This window comes from Trichosurus vulpecula, chromosome 3 (genome assembly GCF_011100635.1).
Source record: "Trichosurus vulpecula isolate mTriVul1 chromosome 3, mTriVul1.pri, whole genome shotgun sequence".
Taxonomy (NCBI): domain Eukaryota; kingdom Metazoa; phylum Chordata; class Mammalia; order Diprotodontia; family Phalangeridae; genus Trichosurus; species Trichosurus vulpecula.
In genome coordinates, this window is record NC_050575.1 from 123404289 (window position 1) to 123420504 (window position 16216).

General features: G+C 38.2%; 2 protein-coding genes across 6 annotated transcripts in view; one reads left to right on the plus strand and one right to left on the minus strand.

Moving 5' to 3' along the window:
* The window catches only part of FBXW2 (F-box and WD repeat domain containing 2), a 38737-nt gene extending 27429 nt beyond the window's left edge, over positions 1-11308 (minus strand). The window contains exons 1-3 of one of the 5 annotated variants that reach the window (XM_036751703.1): positions 11257-11308; positions 11026-11134; positions 4595-5104 (exon numbers count right to left, since the gene is read on the minus strand). In XM_036751703.1, coding sequence (XP_036607598.1) covers positions 4595-5084 — 490 coding nt within the window. In that variant the 5' untranslated portion in view covers positions 5085-5104; positions 11026-11134; positions 11257-11308. Of the gene's footprint in view, positions 1-4594; positions 5105-11025; positions 11135-11252 lie in introns of all 5 variants that reach the window. The other 4 variants (XM_036751704.1, XM_036751702.1, XM_036751701.1 and 1 more) reach the window with 4 other exon arrangements.
* Positions 11128-14974, plus strand: LOC118842179 (putative UDP-GlcNAc:betaGal beta-1,3-N-acetylglucosaminyltransferase LOC100288842). Its single transcript, XM_036749793.1, has 3 exons — positions 11128-11591; positions 12130-12184; positions 13849-14974. The coding sequence occupies exons 1-3, from the start codon at positions 11128-11130 to the stop codon at positions 14950-14952; spliced, it is 1623 nt and encodes a 540-aa protein (XP_036605688.1). The 3' UTR covers positions 14953-14974.
* The last annotated feature ends 1242 nt before the right edge of the window (positions 14975-16216 follow it).

The following is a 16216-nucleotide window of genomic DNA, read 5'->3' on the forward strand; positions in this document are numbered from 1 at the left end:
CATTTCTATAAAATGGTTTAAAAGTCCTACCATTTGCTAACTTAACCTTCCCTCATTCACTCATTTTACAAAAAATTTATTAAACACACCTACGATTCAGAAAATTGGGCTAGGAGCAGGAGGAGAAGCAAAATGTACATAAAACATGGACCTTACAATCTAGGAGAGGGCAGCTAGGTGGCTCAGTGGATAGAGCACTGGGCCTGAAATCAGGAAGACCTGAGTTCAAATCTAGCCTCAAATACTTATTAACTTTGTGACCCTGGGCAAGTCACTTAACTCTGATTGCCTCAGTTCCTCATCTATGATATAAGCTACAGAAGGAAATGGCAAACTACTGCAGCATCTTTGCCAAGAAAACCCCAAATGGGGTCACAAAAAGTCAGACATGACTGGAAAAAAACAAAAAAACAATGGAGAGGGAGAGAGAAGGAGGGGAGAGAGGAAGGGAGAGAGAGAAGGGGGGGGGGAGAGGGAGAGAGAGAAACAGAGGATTTTCTGCTTTTATTTTTAGGATCAGAAGGACTAGGAAGCCTCTCTGGGTTAAACTTTTGTGCCATGGATCCCTCTGGCAGTCTAGTAAAACCTATGGACCTCTTCTCACATACACACACCCCCACCCACACCCCAAATAATGTTTTTAAGTGCATGAAATACAGAGGATTACAAAGGAAACCAGTTATACTGAAAGTTTTATGGGTACAGGGCTGTGTGTGTGTGTGTGTGTATTTTTAAAGTTAAAGGTTAAGAATCTCTGCTCTATGGCTTGGATTAACAGAAAAGTTTGGGGAAAGGTCAAACGTTCTTATTTATTACTGTGACATCCTTATAGGACCATGAAAAAGGATAGTCATATCATATAAGGTGATACTTTAATATGGAAGAGAAATGCTACTGCTAGCTGTATCCTAAATACTTTTTTCTAATGAACACATGAGACGTTAAGGAAGACTCCCAATATGCTTTTTTAATTTCAATACTCAGCCAGCTTCTTAAAATATTTTACATCAGTGTCTTCTGTGACTTTTAAAGTGTATGATACATGCAAAAACACTCTATTACTATTGATTAGAGAAATGCAAATCAAAACAACTATGAGGTACCACAACATACCTATAAGATTGGCTAATATGACAGAAAAGGAAAATGACAATTTTGAAGAAGGTGTGAGATAACTGGGACACTAATCCACTGCTGGTAGAGTTGTGAACTGATCCAACCACTCTGGAGAGCATTTTGGAACCACACCCAAAGGGCAATCAAACTGTGCACACCTTTTGATCTAGCAATACCCCTACTATCACCACCACTGTATTTCAAAGAGATCATATAATAGCAAAAAGGACCCACATGTGCAAAAATATTTACAGCAGCCCTTTTTGTGGTGGCAAAGAATTGGAAATTGAGGGCATGACCATCAACAGGGGAATGGCTGAACAAGTTGTGGTATGTGAATGTAAGGGAATACTATTGTGCTATATAAGAAATGATGAGCAGGCAGATTTCAGAAAAACCTGGAAAGACTTACATGAACTGATGCTCAGTGAAGTGAGCAGAATCAGGAGAACACTGTGGACACAGTAACAGCAACACTGTATGATGATCAACGATAACAGACTTAGCTCTTCTCAGCAATACAATGATCCAAGACAATTCTAAAAGACTCATGACAGAAAATTCAATCCACATCCAGAGAAAGAACTATGAAATCTGAATGGAGATTGAAGCATACTATTTTCATTGGGGGGGGGGGAGAGTTCATAGTTTTTCTCCTTTGGTTCTGTATCTTCTTTCATAACATTGACTAATGTGGAAATATGTTTAACATGACTGTACATGTATAATCTATATCAGATTGCTTGCCATCTTTAGGAGGGAGAAAAATTTGGAACTTAAAATCTTATTAAAAAATTGATGTTGAAAACTATCTTTACATGTAATTGGAAAAAATAAAGTACTATTTATGAAAAAAATAAAAGTGTACAATAAATTGGTTCACTGAAACAACAGAAGTTTAAATAATAAGAATTTTAATTTATTTTAAAACGCCACATCACTTTCTTTTTTCTCCCCCTCATCACTATTAACCTCATGCACTCCCTGCCTAGGTTTTTTATTAATACAGCTGGTCACCTGTCATGTCCTGCTCTCTACATATCAGCCCTTTAGCAATACTGCTCAATAGCATATAAAGTTTAACAATATTTGATACTCTACTACAGACTTAAGTCATGTAGATCCCCAATTTTTTTTTCTCTACAAAAAAATAGGAGTGATACAGCGGAACGAGCAACTTTGGAAATAGAGGGCCTGAGTTTAAATCCTGGCTTGGCCTCTTATTAGTCATCTGAACTTCAGCAAGTCTATTTACCTCTTTAAGCCTCAGTTTCCTCAACTGTAAAACGAGGAAGTCGAACTAGATGAACTTTCAAATCCTTTCCAGGTTTAAGTATGACCATATGAATTAAAAAATCTTCACAAGACAGCCATAATACATAAAAACACATTAAAGTACAATAGAAGGATACAAAAGCGTGTTAAAAGAGCTACTTTTTATCTACATGAAGAATACTGTTAGTGAAAGACGGACCAGGGGAGGTTTCATAACAAACGCTATGATCTCATGGCACGGCTAAAAGACGGGAAGGAATTCAACAGGCAAAGCAAAGGATGAGCAAGACACAGAGGGGGGAAAGTACAGGCAGGGCACATTCTCTAGCCAGAGAGCAGCCCAGTTTGACTCCGCAGATATTGCTCCAAGGGAAGTAATATGATATCCAATAGTGCGTCACAATAAGAGGCCCTTGAATGGCAGGCAAATAGAAGAGATTAAACACTAGGCATCAAGATTTTTTTTAAGCACAAGAATGACATGACCAAACAGGAACATGAGATTGTCATGGGAAGGATATCAAAGATGTGTTGGAGGACAGAGTGGAAGTGGAAAAATCCTATTTTCTATCCTCTAATCCCTCTTCCTAGCAGACATGGGAGAAAGCTGCTAGCCCTGAAAAAGGGCTTTAAAAATAACTAGCCTAACAGCTCATTTTTCTCATGAAGCAACTCAACAAATATTTATCAAGCATCTAATGGGGAGAGCACTGGACCAGGTCTTCGGAGAGATAAACTTTTTAGCTAAATCACAAGGAGGTTAAATTGGTTGTTCAAAGTTAAGGAATCACAGAATTTCAGGTTTGAAAGGGACCTCAGCAGCCTTCTTAGTCCAACTCACATACATACCCTAAAAGAATCTCCTCTATAACACCCAATCTTTTCTTGAAGACCTAAGGTTGAGGGAATCAATTACCTCCCAAAGCAGCTCAAAATGTTTTTTGATATCTCTATATTACATGAAAGTTTTTATTCGTATCAAGCCTGAATTTGCCTCTTTGCAACTTTCCATTCATTGCCTCTACTTTTGCCTTCTGAGGCCAAAAACAAAATAAGTCATCATGGTCCAATGCAAAGAGGAATGGTTGAGAGTTAGAAGACCTGGGTTCAAATCTTACTTCTGCCACTTAATCTTGGTATGACCTTCCACAAGTTACTTCATTTCTCTGGGCTTCAGTTTTCTCATCTATAAAGTGAAATCAGACTACATCAAATTCCTTGGACTTTTGTGTCACGGATGCTTTTGGTCGTGTGGTGAAGCAGATAGATCCTTCTCAGAATATTTTTAAATGCATAAAATAAAGTACATGGTATTAGAAAGGAAACCAATTATAAGGAAATATAGTTATTAAAATCTTAAGAAACCAGTTCATGGAATTGAGGTTAATAACTCCTGGATGAGATGACCTGTCTTCCAGTTCTACATATCTAATTTCTAATCCTAAAATCTAATCTCTCTTCCACAAGACAACCTTTCAAGTATCTGAAGGCTTTAGCCTTCTCTTTTCCAGGTTAAATATCCCCAATTCCTTCAACTAATCTTCCAGTACCACAGATTCAAATTCCACCTCCTCTGGATCCTCTCTATTTTATTTAGTCCTTCCTAAAATGTTATCCAGAACTAAAAACAATACTCCACACATGGTTTGCCAAAGGCAGAACACAGTAGAATGAATGACATCCCTATTCCTTAAAGATGTATCTTAATGCAGCTCAAGATCACATCTGCTTTTTTTTTTCAGCTTCCAACTCCCAGGCTGAGTCATATTGAGCTTGTTCCATTTAAACTCCCAGATTTTTTAAAAAAATTGATATCTAACCATGTCTCCCCCATATTGCATTTATACAGTCAATTTCGTGAACCGATATGTCACAAGGTTATTCAAGTGAAGTCCTGTACTACTTCCCCTAACCAGCATAGGGAGAGTTAGGTAATAACTTGGCTTCCATTTCATTTACTGTCAGACCTCAACAATTTCTAAAGATTTCTACTCATCAGAATGGGGGGTGGAGGAGAAATGGTAGATATTTTTCTTTTTTTCCTCCAGCAAGAGGCCGTAGTAAAAAAAAGACAAAGTAGGAGAAAATTTCTACATCTGTAAACCACAATTTTGAGGAAGATTATTTAAAAAGTTATACTGTAACAGAGCAAATGAAAACAGACTTGCAATCATACTCATGGAATCACTGCATTTCTTCTTACCTGTACAGAGAAGTCCATCCTTGTAGTAAAGTGCATATACTCTGGCACTGTGTCCAATTAACGATGAGGTCTCAAAGGCTTCATGGTCCTTCAATTGCTTCATTCTCAAAATTGCCTTCAAATAAACTTTCTTCCAATGCAAAGCGTCCTGAACGGAATCATCTATCTGCCAGCCCAAGTTTCTACAGGCGGTCTGCCATACCTCTGTACAGGCACTTATAACCTTATTCCACTGCTTAGAGACGAGGCAACATGTGAGTAAGGTCTGAGGATCGAGCCATTTTAACAAATAAAAACTGAGTTCCAGGGGAAGAAGTTTGAGGAAGTCTCGCTTGAGCAGAGTCTCTAGGTTATTGGAGAGATGCCTGAGCTGGATTGCTCCACTCAGACTAATCAGGTGATCCAGACTTTCATTTTTCTGCAAGTCCGTCAGAGAAAGAAATGTAACAGAAATGTTATCAAGCCATGTCTCAAAGTCCTTTCTCTCCATAAGGTTATGGAAAAATTTACCTGTGGCACATCAAAATATCGTATTAGTTCTGCTCAAAAAGACAGTACAAGTATGAATGCTAAAAAATATATTACAGATCAGTATCAACTTTGGCATTATTTTATCATGTTAAACAGTTAATATGTTACACTTTTATAGTTAATGCACCATAAATATCTTACAGTTATCTCCATGCATAGAAAGTATGTTTCTTTATAAACATTTTAACAAAATATCACTTTTGAAACAGAAGTCACTATAACTTACTCTACCATTATAAGACTAACACATGCCACATGTATCTTCAATGTAAAAAATTTACAGTGTATTCCATTATTACCAACAGTTCTAGCCTGAAACATATTACCCTGAATAAAAGAATACTTGGAAAATCTGTTTCAAAATTTAATTTGCTTAATGGCATGCCACAACAATCACAAATATTTTAAACCCCTTCACACTAGATGCAGATGCTAAAATCTCAAAAGGTAACAGATATAATGTTCACCAAGATCATTGTTACGAACATCTTCAGAAAGAGTGTGGTTAAAGTAACAAGGGCCAGACCCACAATCATATTAGTGCAAACACCCTGCACCAACTTAATGCAACAAAACAATTATTTGAAGCAGGAAATATGTACTCAACTAAGTTCAAGGCAGGAAAAATATATAGAATATGACTCTAGGTATTCCAAACCTCAGGGTCCTAGTCTGTTAAGGGCATTACTATCTGTTTTTACAGAGCAGTGTCTACTCCTAGTCTCCGGTGAATGATGATCCCCTGAGCCAAAGTTCAGTATTCTTAGTGGAACTATAGATAAGTAGGGCATATTCTGCAATGAGCTATAGTGTAAAAGAATACCAAGTGTGTAGTTGCCTATGAATTTATGTAACCAAATGACAACTTTCCCCTCTCTGAGAAAGAAAAGCTGCTCAGGGGATAGCTAGACAGGCAAAGAAAGTAGTTAGAAGTTAAATATGAAAGTACCCTCTAAAAATCACTAAACAAATATACCAAAGCATGAACAAAGAGAGGTGAGGAAAGCAGAATATACTTCGCCCAAATCTGACCATTGATTTTTTTCTAACTTTAGCCTTATTATTTATGAAAATACGAAATCTCTTATGTCCAAGTGAAGTGGGAAAAAATCTTTCATTGAATACCACAGTTCTTTTATGGGGGGAAAAAAAGGATCGAACACAACTTACAAAGGTACTCTCTTAGCTTTATTAAACAATATTAATCATGTCCATTAGGATTACTTTCCTAGCACAGCAGGAAGAGTAGCAGACAAAAAGAAGTCTGATTGATCAGCAGGAGCAACCAAACAGTTTCAAGTCACTATAAAACAAACACAATCTATCAGAAAGCCTAGGAGCCTAGGATACATAAAAGGTCTTAGATACATGTCCATAATATGAAGGAGATACCCCTGTCACTTTCTAACTGTGTGACCTTCAGTAAGTCGCTTGCCTCTCTAATACTAATTTCTCATCTATAAAATGAGAAAAATGAAGTAGATAATATCTAAGACCTCTTCTAGGTCTAACACTGTGATACCAGCCGACCATAGGTTTTAGTAGCTTGCTCACATTTATAGTTATCACCCACATGAGCTTCGAGTCCCTGTCCGACGCTTAACCTGTCTTGGCTCAAAAGTCTCCAGTTGTTACATTTTTAATCACAAAGTCAGAAAGAAAAACAAATTTCTATCGAATGCCAAAACAATCAGTCAATTCAGTGGGGGGAAAATCTGTCTAATGTTTGGCACAATGCAAACAAAAGGAGCTGACAGATTTCTCTCCTCTACCTTGTCTTCTCATTCCACTCTCATTTTTTCCCCCAACTACTTAGGTATTCTACAGATTTGGCCTCTTATTTATTCCCACTTAAACTGTAACAGGGGGTAGTAAAATCACAACAGTACAAAAATACTGAGAGTTCTAAAAACTGCAGCAGCTGCAGGCAATATTGGTCATACTAAAGACTGCACTAGTTGCTCTGGTAGTACTGGTTATCTCGTCATTTTGTTTTATTTTGAAACAATATTCAGGTTTACTTTTTCTTTTTTTTTTAAATTTTTTCAGGTTTACTTTTTCAAAAGCCACTGACATCCACTATACTGCATGAGGCAATGTAATATGGCAGATAGTACTAGACTCAGGATCAGGAAATTTGGGTTCTAGAACTAACTATGCCACTGATGAGTTGGGCAACCTTGAGTAAGTTAGCTCCCCTTCAGGAGTTTTATTCTCCTAACCAATAAAACAGGGATAATGTCCCTACCTACCTGGCTATAAGAATCAAATAAGATAATATACCTACAACGCTTTGAAAACCTAAAGCATCAAATAAATGTGAACTATTATTATATTATAAATGTGTTGATTTATAATGGCTGGGTATTTAATTCCTGTTAAACACATTTTCTCAATGCCCTAGTAAAGAATTCCCAGGATTACACCATTCATAATCATAAATCAGTGTTTCCTACCTAAAGCTAAATTAATCTGATCATGATCCACTAGGAGACACTAACGAATGAATACTCAAAATAGAGATTCATAAACTCATCTTGACCTTGACAAGAAGATGCCTCAATTCCTACCCTTATATAAGGAACAACCTTCAAGCAGCTACTAGTTTCCTACTAATAGTCAAATAGAAGTGATTGCTTCTTCTATTTGACATAAATAAGTTATTTCTCAAGTGTCCTGAGTTTAATTACACCTTACTGTGTCAAAAGACGCTTTTTTTATTCAATTACTCACAGAATATATCATTTTACATGTTAAGCACCAAAATTTTAATATATTTAAACCTGAAAATGAACCTTGTCTTAAACTTTTTAAGTTTCAGAGATTTAAGTTTTTCAGAGATTACCAAATGGAGTATACTGAAATTCTTTTGATTGGCCACTCTAAGCTGGATACTTCTAAAAACAAGAAAAGTTTAGAATGCCAAGACACACTACTGTATGTTGCTTTAACATGAACTTCAATGTTCTGGGGGACAAGATAATAGGAACACACAGGTAACTAATTTAATTGGTGCCACTAAATGAGCCCAGGAACAACTTGTCCTCTCAAATGCACTTTTATCTTTCTTCCTTTCCTTCCTCTTTTCCTATTCCATTTTTTCCCTCAATTAAAAAAGAAAACACTAAGGGCCCACTACATGCATAAAACTGTGCTAAGCACATAATACTCTGTCCCGGCCCTGTCATTTGCCCCCATGGATATAGCAGAAGTGGCACTAAATATGTGGAGAAGTTAGAAAAGCTACATTCTAGATCTGTGACGTCCTACCTCTGATGCTCACCTTCTGAACCTGAAAATCCACATTAACATTTCTATGACTTTATACTTGTTCTCTCACATATAATAAAGTAAGTGAAACAAGGGAGTTGGAATGTGATTTCCAAGATTTTTTCTAGTTCTAAAACTCTATGATCCTAATCCCTGAAGTAACATACAAATATAAAAATGCTTCATAAACTGTTTAGTGCTACCAAATTATTAAAGATCACAGCACTCTGGAGAACTAGATATTGACAAGGATCTGAAGACATTTAAAAAGAGGCCTTAGATTTCTAAAATACAATAGGGTGTGTGAAAAGAGTTAAGTCTAAGAGTCAAAGAGGGCCTAGATTCAAATTCTGGCATTTTATTATCCATGCAATTTTGAGCAAAACAGGCTGAGTCTTGGTTTCCTAATCTGTAAAATGAAGGGGTTTGGGCCTGATGACTCTAAGGGCCCTTCAGGATTGAAATCTACGCTCCTTCAGCAAGTTTTCTATTTCCTAAAGAATAAAGTTCAAACTCCTTAGCGTAGAATTCAAAGACTTTCCATAATCTGGCCCTAAAATAATCACTCTTGTGCCCATATCTGGTCACCTCATCCCCCAACTAAAAAAATCTTGAGTTAACTTCCTATTGCCTGGGCAAAGAAGTTTAGACTCTTGACATTTAAGATCCTCCACCTTGCCATCTTTATCAGTTTACCCTCCTTTATGCACTCTAAGTTCCAAGCAAAGTGACCCCTGAACAAAACTTGTGTTTCCCTTTCCTGTGCTTTTGCTCATGCTGTTCACTATGACTCCCTAGCCCACCTCACCTGGTGTAATCCTAACTCATACTAAAAGTCTAATTCAAGTGCCACTTTTTCCATGACCTGATGCCCATGTTCATTACAACCTTCCCCTCAAATGTAAGATTTTTTTCCCAACTTTCTAATGCATTTTTTTCCAGACCTATGATTTCATTCCAAAGAAATTCCTCAATTTGTAGTCTTAGAGAGTAGCCTGGGGCACTGAGATGGAAAGTAGCTTGCCTAGGATCACAGTCAGTATGTATCACAGGCAGGATCTGAACCCAGGGCTTCTTGACTTCAAAGACCAGTTCTTACCTAAATTTTGTATCTCTTCAAACACCTAACATAATGCTCTCTTAACCTGAGGCTCAGGGCTGGAAGGAAAGTTTTTTGCAAACCTTAAAGTACTATATAAACGGGAGCTATCATTATTACATCTTCCACTACAAATGCCACCTTCTACATGGAATCTTTCCCATTCTCCTCAACTGCTAGTGCCTCTCCCTACCCCACCTCGTAATATATATTTTCTCCTGACAGCATGTAAGCACCTCAAGGAGAGGGATGGTACCATTTCTTTCTTTTTATCCCTTCCCTAGCACAGTGCCTGGCATAATAGGTGAATAATATATGCTAGTTAAATGACTCAATGTTTTAAAGTAGCCTTATTTCAAAATTATTTAGTTTACTAAACGTGTGGATTAGGCTCTACATCAACAGAAAGAAAACTTCCTAATAATTAGGCCAAAAGGAATAGTTAAAAAATAGAGTGCTGCTGTCTAAAGAGAAAGTGAATTAACTCCTTATCACTGAAGGTTGTTTAGCAGAGGCAGCATGGTATAGTGCTTGGAGCACCCAATTTGAGTCAGAAGCCTAGATTCAAATAATCACATTGCCATTTAACACCTGAATGACCTCCAGTAAGTCCCAATTCTCCAACTATGTTCCTTCATGTGTAATATGGAGAAAATACTACTCATACTACTTCACTAATAAGCTTATAAAGGAAGTGCTTTGTATATCTTAGTGATATAAGTTTGTTATAGTTGCAACTGATAGAAGAGATAACTGGGTGGAACTACTCTAAGGATCTACACATGTGAAGGTCAAGGATATACTTTAGAAATAACCACATACACGTGAAAAACCTCGTAGCAGTAATTTGTAGTCAGGGAACTGGACTTAGGTTCAAATTCTGCTATTAACAACTACTAGTCATATGAACACAGGCAAGTCATTTAATTTCTGTGCCTAGGTTTCCTACCTAATACAAGAGGATTGCTGTGAGGCTCAACTATAAATAAATATACGTGTACAATGATTCCCACACTTCAAAGAGCGATGCAAATGTCAATTACTAGTAGTGTTACGGTGTCTAAAGAGCAGTGGACTGAAAGAAAAGGGACCTGTTTGAGAACCTGGGGTCCTATGCTTGCTAGCTACATGATCTTGCAAAACCTGGTTTTGGCTTCTCAACTAGGTTTGTGAATTTGGGCAAGTAAATCTTAAATCATTTCTCTGAATTTCCATTCCATCACCTGCAAAATGGGTTCATACCGGTTCTACCTACATCACAAGATTACAGTAACCTCTGTAGGTCTTCAAATGCTTTATAAATAGGGGCTACAATTGCTACTGCGAAGATTTCTGGGGAGGGCTCCCCTGCGGGGCGGATGCGGCTGTCAGGGCTCAGAGGCTGGACTGGCTGAAACAGCTGGACGAGAGGAAAAGGCGGGGCAGGAGGGAAGGAGAGGAGGCCTCCCTCTGACACCGCCCCGCCTCGCGTATTCTCCCTTCCCCCCCGCCCCATACCCCACGCGCGCTGCTTCCCGCCCCGGGCACTGACCTGAGGGCGCGCTCCGGGACCCGGGGCCTCGGGACGGACACACGCCGCCTGGGCGCCCGCGGGCTGGCAGAGCCTCGCAGCGGCCGGGCCCCTTCGGCAGCCATGGCGCCTGCACAGGGAGACACAAAGACACACACAGTGGGTCAGACGGACACGAGTTCTCTTCTTCTTCCCCTCCTCGGGCTGCCCTCGCCGTCCCTAGCCCGCGCAGCCCCCGCCTCACACACCGACCCGCGGCCGCCGCTTGGGTTCCGCAGGCTCGGAGGGGAGCGGCTTCCGGCGCCGCACTACGTCATCTCCGCGCGCCCAGCCCGTCCCCCGGGAACTGACGAGTTGGGTAGGGGAAGGGAGAAGGGGAGGAAAGACACCAAGCTGAAGTACCCCCGAGAGCATTTCCGACCTCCACTTCTCGTGGAGTGTGAATGGAGCATGCGTAGTACCCCCGAAAAGGAGATGCTTGGCAACCTGCACCTGTCTCTAACGCTAGAGCTCAAATGTGTAAGAACGGACGGAAATGTGAACAAGAAACGTAGTAAAAACCCCTCTAGACAAAAAGATGTCAGGACGTGCTTTTAATAGAGCCTTTCATCTCTCATTGCCGGAGTACCTGCCTAGTTCTGAATTGGGTGTTTATATGATTTCTCCAAATACCTGATTCATCCATTATTTAATTTCGTTCTCAATTTTTATTCTTTAACTGCATACATCATTAACTTTTATGGAGATATATTCATTGATCTTGGCTTCCTAACCATTTGAAAACTGAAGCAGTTAAATTTAGCTGAAGTTCAAACAAGTCCCATACCGTAGGTTACAGTGCCTTGTGTCAAAGGGCCTCGAATGCAGGTCACAATTTTAACAACTGAAAGTAAAGTTATACAGCTATTTCAACTCATTTTACAGATGAGGTCGTATCTCAGAGACATGAGGTGACTTGCTTAAGGTTATATATTTAGCAGCAAACATGTACTAGACTCCAGATCTCTTCTTGACTCTTTACATGGCTTCCACAAAATAGGTTTTGATGGCTCTAAAAAATACAAAAGAATCCACCTTCTCTTCTTCCCTTTCCTTATGCTACCTCCACCTCCAATATTTGGCTAGGAGAATCAAGAAGGCACCCATAGTAAGGGGCAGGCCAACCTCCAGCTTGTTACAGGTATGCTTATGGACTTTTTAAAAAACAGTAATTCAGCTAATCCTAAGGCATAGGATCGTAGATCTAGAATTAGAAGGGAGCCCAAAGGCCATCCCTTCATTTTACAAATGAGGAAATTGAGGTCCAGGAAGGTTAAGTGAGTAGCCCAAGGTTACACTGGTTAGAAGCAGGATTTGAAGCTAGGTCCTCTGATTCAAGAGCCAAGCTGTTGTCAGACCCAGCCTATAATTGACTCATTCAAATCCTTTAAATTCACACATTCCAACCCCATGACCTACAAAGTCCTGCATTATTTTTTGGTCACATATAGAACATTAATGACCTCATACAATTATCTAATACAACCACACTTTATAGATGAAAAAATTGTTAAATATTAGAAAAACTGTTGTTCAAGTAAACAAATTATTACGTATAAGGATAAACATAACCTCAGAGATCAAGTCCAAGACCTCATTAACTGTTTCTGAACATCAAGGAACATTTTTTTTAATGATTCCCTACAGTCTTAGGGACTAATGAATTAGGCATACTGTTCTATTACTTTGGGTTTTCTCCAACTGCAATATGATCAGGGTGTTTGTGTGTGTGAGCGTGAGCATTTCTGTGCATCCATCAAGGAAGCTGGAACAAAGGATCAAGCTGATTAGAGAGAAACCTTATCCTAAAAATTCCAGACATAAAGTGCTTCCACTTCAGTTGCAAATGGACTCATCTATACCTTTGAACCCAAATCCGTACTTGGACTAAAGTGCTTTGAGAATTCCGAATTCACTCACAGATAAAATGCAGGTAAAACTTTTTTTTAATGTTTAAGTCGTTTGTTATCGTTCTTGTTAGAGGCAGAGATTCAGAATTCTATGTAACCTAGCTTCTTCCTATAGTACTCTAGGCTAACTACAGTATTAAAGAAGGTCTGCATTTCCTTTTGCTGCAGGCAAACTAGGAAAATGAGAAATTCAGATCATAATGATGGATGAGAGGACCTCAGAGGATCATAGATCTGGAGGCAGAAAGAACCTTAGAGTCTATAGAGTTCAACCCTCTCATTTTACAAATGAATAGGACTTTTTTTCCCCTATTCAATTATGTGAAAGGGAAGGTGCAAGCCCTATTATATGATAGAGCCAGTGAAAATGGGTTCAGCTCCCCTTCTCCAACTCCAACTTATTTCACCAAACCTCTACTCATACCATACCATAGAGCAAGCAGGATACAGCAGTCTCTTGTATGTTGCATTTTTGTGTGTATTTCTCAGCTAAAAACTACTATGCATTCCTCTTTGGACAGGAAACCATGCAAATCTAATTTGGTCTCAATGACCACTTAAGGACTGTCATAAATATAATATATAGGGATATTTGCAAAGTTATATATAATATATATTTTATTATATATCATATATATAAATATTAATAAAACACCTTTGAAACATGGGTCAGAACTACACACGCATTTCAGATTATGCTGCAATTAACAAAAAACTGCTTGGCAACTGGAAAAATGGAACTTCTTGCATTAGAGGAGAAACAAATTTTGTGTAAATGATAATATCAAAGGCTAACTCAAATGAGGAATAGCAAATAATTGGTTTCTACCCCAAATATATTTCCACTAATTTCAGGTGAGTACAGACAACTACTCTATGTTCTCTTCTTATTTAGGTGACGTTCTGTAGACTTCGGACTCACCAATGGTGCTTCATTTTATTCAATGTCATCTTGTTTCATGCTCTGCTCTTTGGAGCTGACTTTGTGGAAGAATATTTTCTGCAGTCATTACCATATGTAGATGTCAGAGTTCTTGAGATAAAGGACAAAGCCAGAAAATTAAACGTGGAGCCCTTAAGATATAACCTCTCAAAATTTTATATCTTGAGCCAGGAAGAGGCATGCAAGGGAGAAGATATCTTTTTACTTTCTCTTATCTTCAGCAGTCCAGGAAATGGGTCAAGGAGGGATCTGATAAGAAAAACCTGGGCTAATGTGACTACTATTCGGGGACATCCTATCCTCACATTATTTGCCTTAGGAATGCCAGATCTGGGAACCTCTCAGCAAGACATCAACAAGGAATCTAATAAATACAGAGATATTATTGAAGGATTTTTCCTGGACAGTTCTGGGAACCAAACACTAAAGACCATCATGATGATGCAGTGGGCTGTAACTTTCTGCCCGAATGCCATGTTCATCCTCAAGGTCAATGAAGAGATGTTTGTCAATCTCCGTAGTCTGGTAGACTATCTGCTCAACTTAAAAGACCACCTTGAAGAGATCTACGTGGGAAGGGTCATCCATCAGGATATGCCCAACAGAGATCCTGGAAGCCAGAATTTTGTTCCAGTTAGTGAATATCCAGAAAAGTACTACCCTGATTACTGCAGTGGAGAGGCCTTTATTGTGTCTCAGGATGTGGCCCGTATGATGTATGTGGTTTTCAAGGAAGCACCTTTGGCAATACCTGCTGATGTTTTTATAGGAATATGCGCCAAATATGCTGGCCTCACACCCATCCACAGTTCACGGTTTTCTGGGGAGAAGCACATCAGATACAATAGATGCTGCTATAAGTTCATCTTCACATCCTCAGAAATGACAGGTGAAGAAATGGCACTTGAGTGGAGGGAAGTTAATGATGGAAAAGAATGTACCTTGCTTGAAACCTATTATGGGTTGGTCTCCTGCAAACTTCTAACTTATCTTGATAGCTTTAAACACTTTAATATAGCACCTATGAAAAATGATGCAATGTATTTTGCTAACTAAGATTTTGTTTTCCTACGGAAAATGTTTTCCAATCCCTTTCTCCTATCATGGTAAACATTCTTCCCTTTGTATTTTCCCCCAAAAGGCTTAGCTATAAAAGACTTTGCAATTATATGTTGAAGCAAGAGAAAGAAATTTCTTAGCCCTTTTATTCATGTTCCAAATATCAATAATATAACAGTTCCTAAAGAATTTAATGTAGCATAGAATTCTTTCTTCAATCAACTTTTCTTTTTAAAAGGGGAATGCATTAAATTTGTTTCTGTGAAGAATTGCCTCTTATTCTTTATAATTGTAGAGTTTCTCAGTAATGTTCAAAGATAGTCATATATATATATATGTTAGTGAAACTAGCTTTGTATTTTTATATCTCTAACTTGAATTACATGAAAGAAAATTAAACAAGAATTATTGTAAAATGTTACTCAATGCTGTGTGCATGCAGCAAATGGGTCTATAAGCTAAAAAAAAAATCATGGCTCCATCATCTAGTCTTAAAGAATTAAATGTACCTACTACATAGAAATATCAATTTTATTCTTATAGTGTACAAGTTTCTTGAAATAGCACATTTGCCTCCTATGCTAGTAATTTTCAGCAGAAATTTTTCAACTAAGTCCAAACAGGCCATACAATACAAACAGGAAACAATTCATTCCTTCATTTGGTGTTGGCACACCGTATTGCTGTTATAAGATGGACAAGAACAAACTAGAATTAAAGTACTAGAAACATACAATATTAAGAGCTGGAAGAAACCTCAGAGGTTATCCAATCTAAATTTCTGTCTGATTTATGAACTGCCTCAAAAGTATCCAAGAGTTATCTAGCCTCTACTTTGTTAGAACTGGAAAAGACATTAGAGATCACTGCCATCTAGTTAAATCTCTAATTTTATAGGTAAGGAAACTGAGACATAAAGAGGTACAATGACTTGTCTAAGTCATACTACTAGTAAATGGTAGTCTATACTCAAACCTAGTTCTTTTTTATTCCAAATGAGGTATCCTTTCTATTATCACCACAAACTAGAATTCTCTTAAAATGGAATTTTAGTATGGGAGACAAAAAGGGAATATTGGATTTTGTATACATTGCTAATTCTGCAATTTCAAAATACCATTTTAGGATTTGAATGTCTTTTAATTCAGCAGGCTTTTCTCTCAAGTTCCTGAAACTGAATCATATTCTTTTTCTCTATGCAATTGTTTTGTAAATTAGCACTATCACTTTCCCAGAGGCAGCAAGGTGGTACAGTGGATGA

Excerpts from the sequence above, each read along its gene's own strand:
- LOC118842179 (XM_036749793.1), top strand. The coding sequence starts at position 11,128 with ATGGCGCCTGCACAGGGAGACACAAAGACACACACAGTGGGTCAGACG. Across the intron at positions 11,592-12,129 it reads AGACAAAAAGATGTCAGGAC|GAGAATCAAGAAGGCACCCA; the intron begins GTGCTTTTAATA and ends ATATTTGGCTAG. Across the intron at positions 12,185-13,848 it reads CAACCTCCAGCTTGTTACAG|GTGACGTTCTGTAGACTTCG; the intron begins GTATGCTTATGG and ends CTTCTTATTTAG.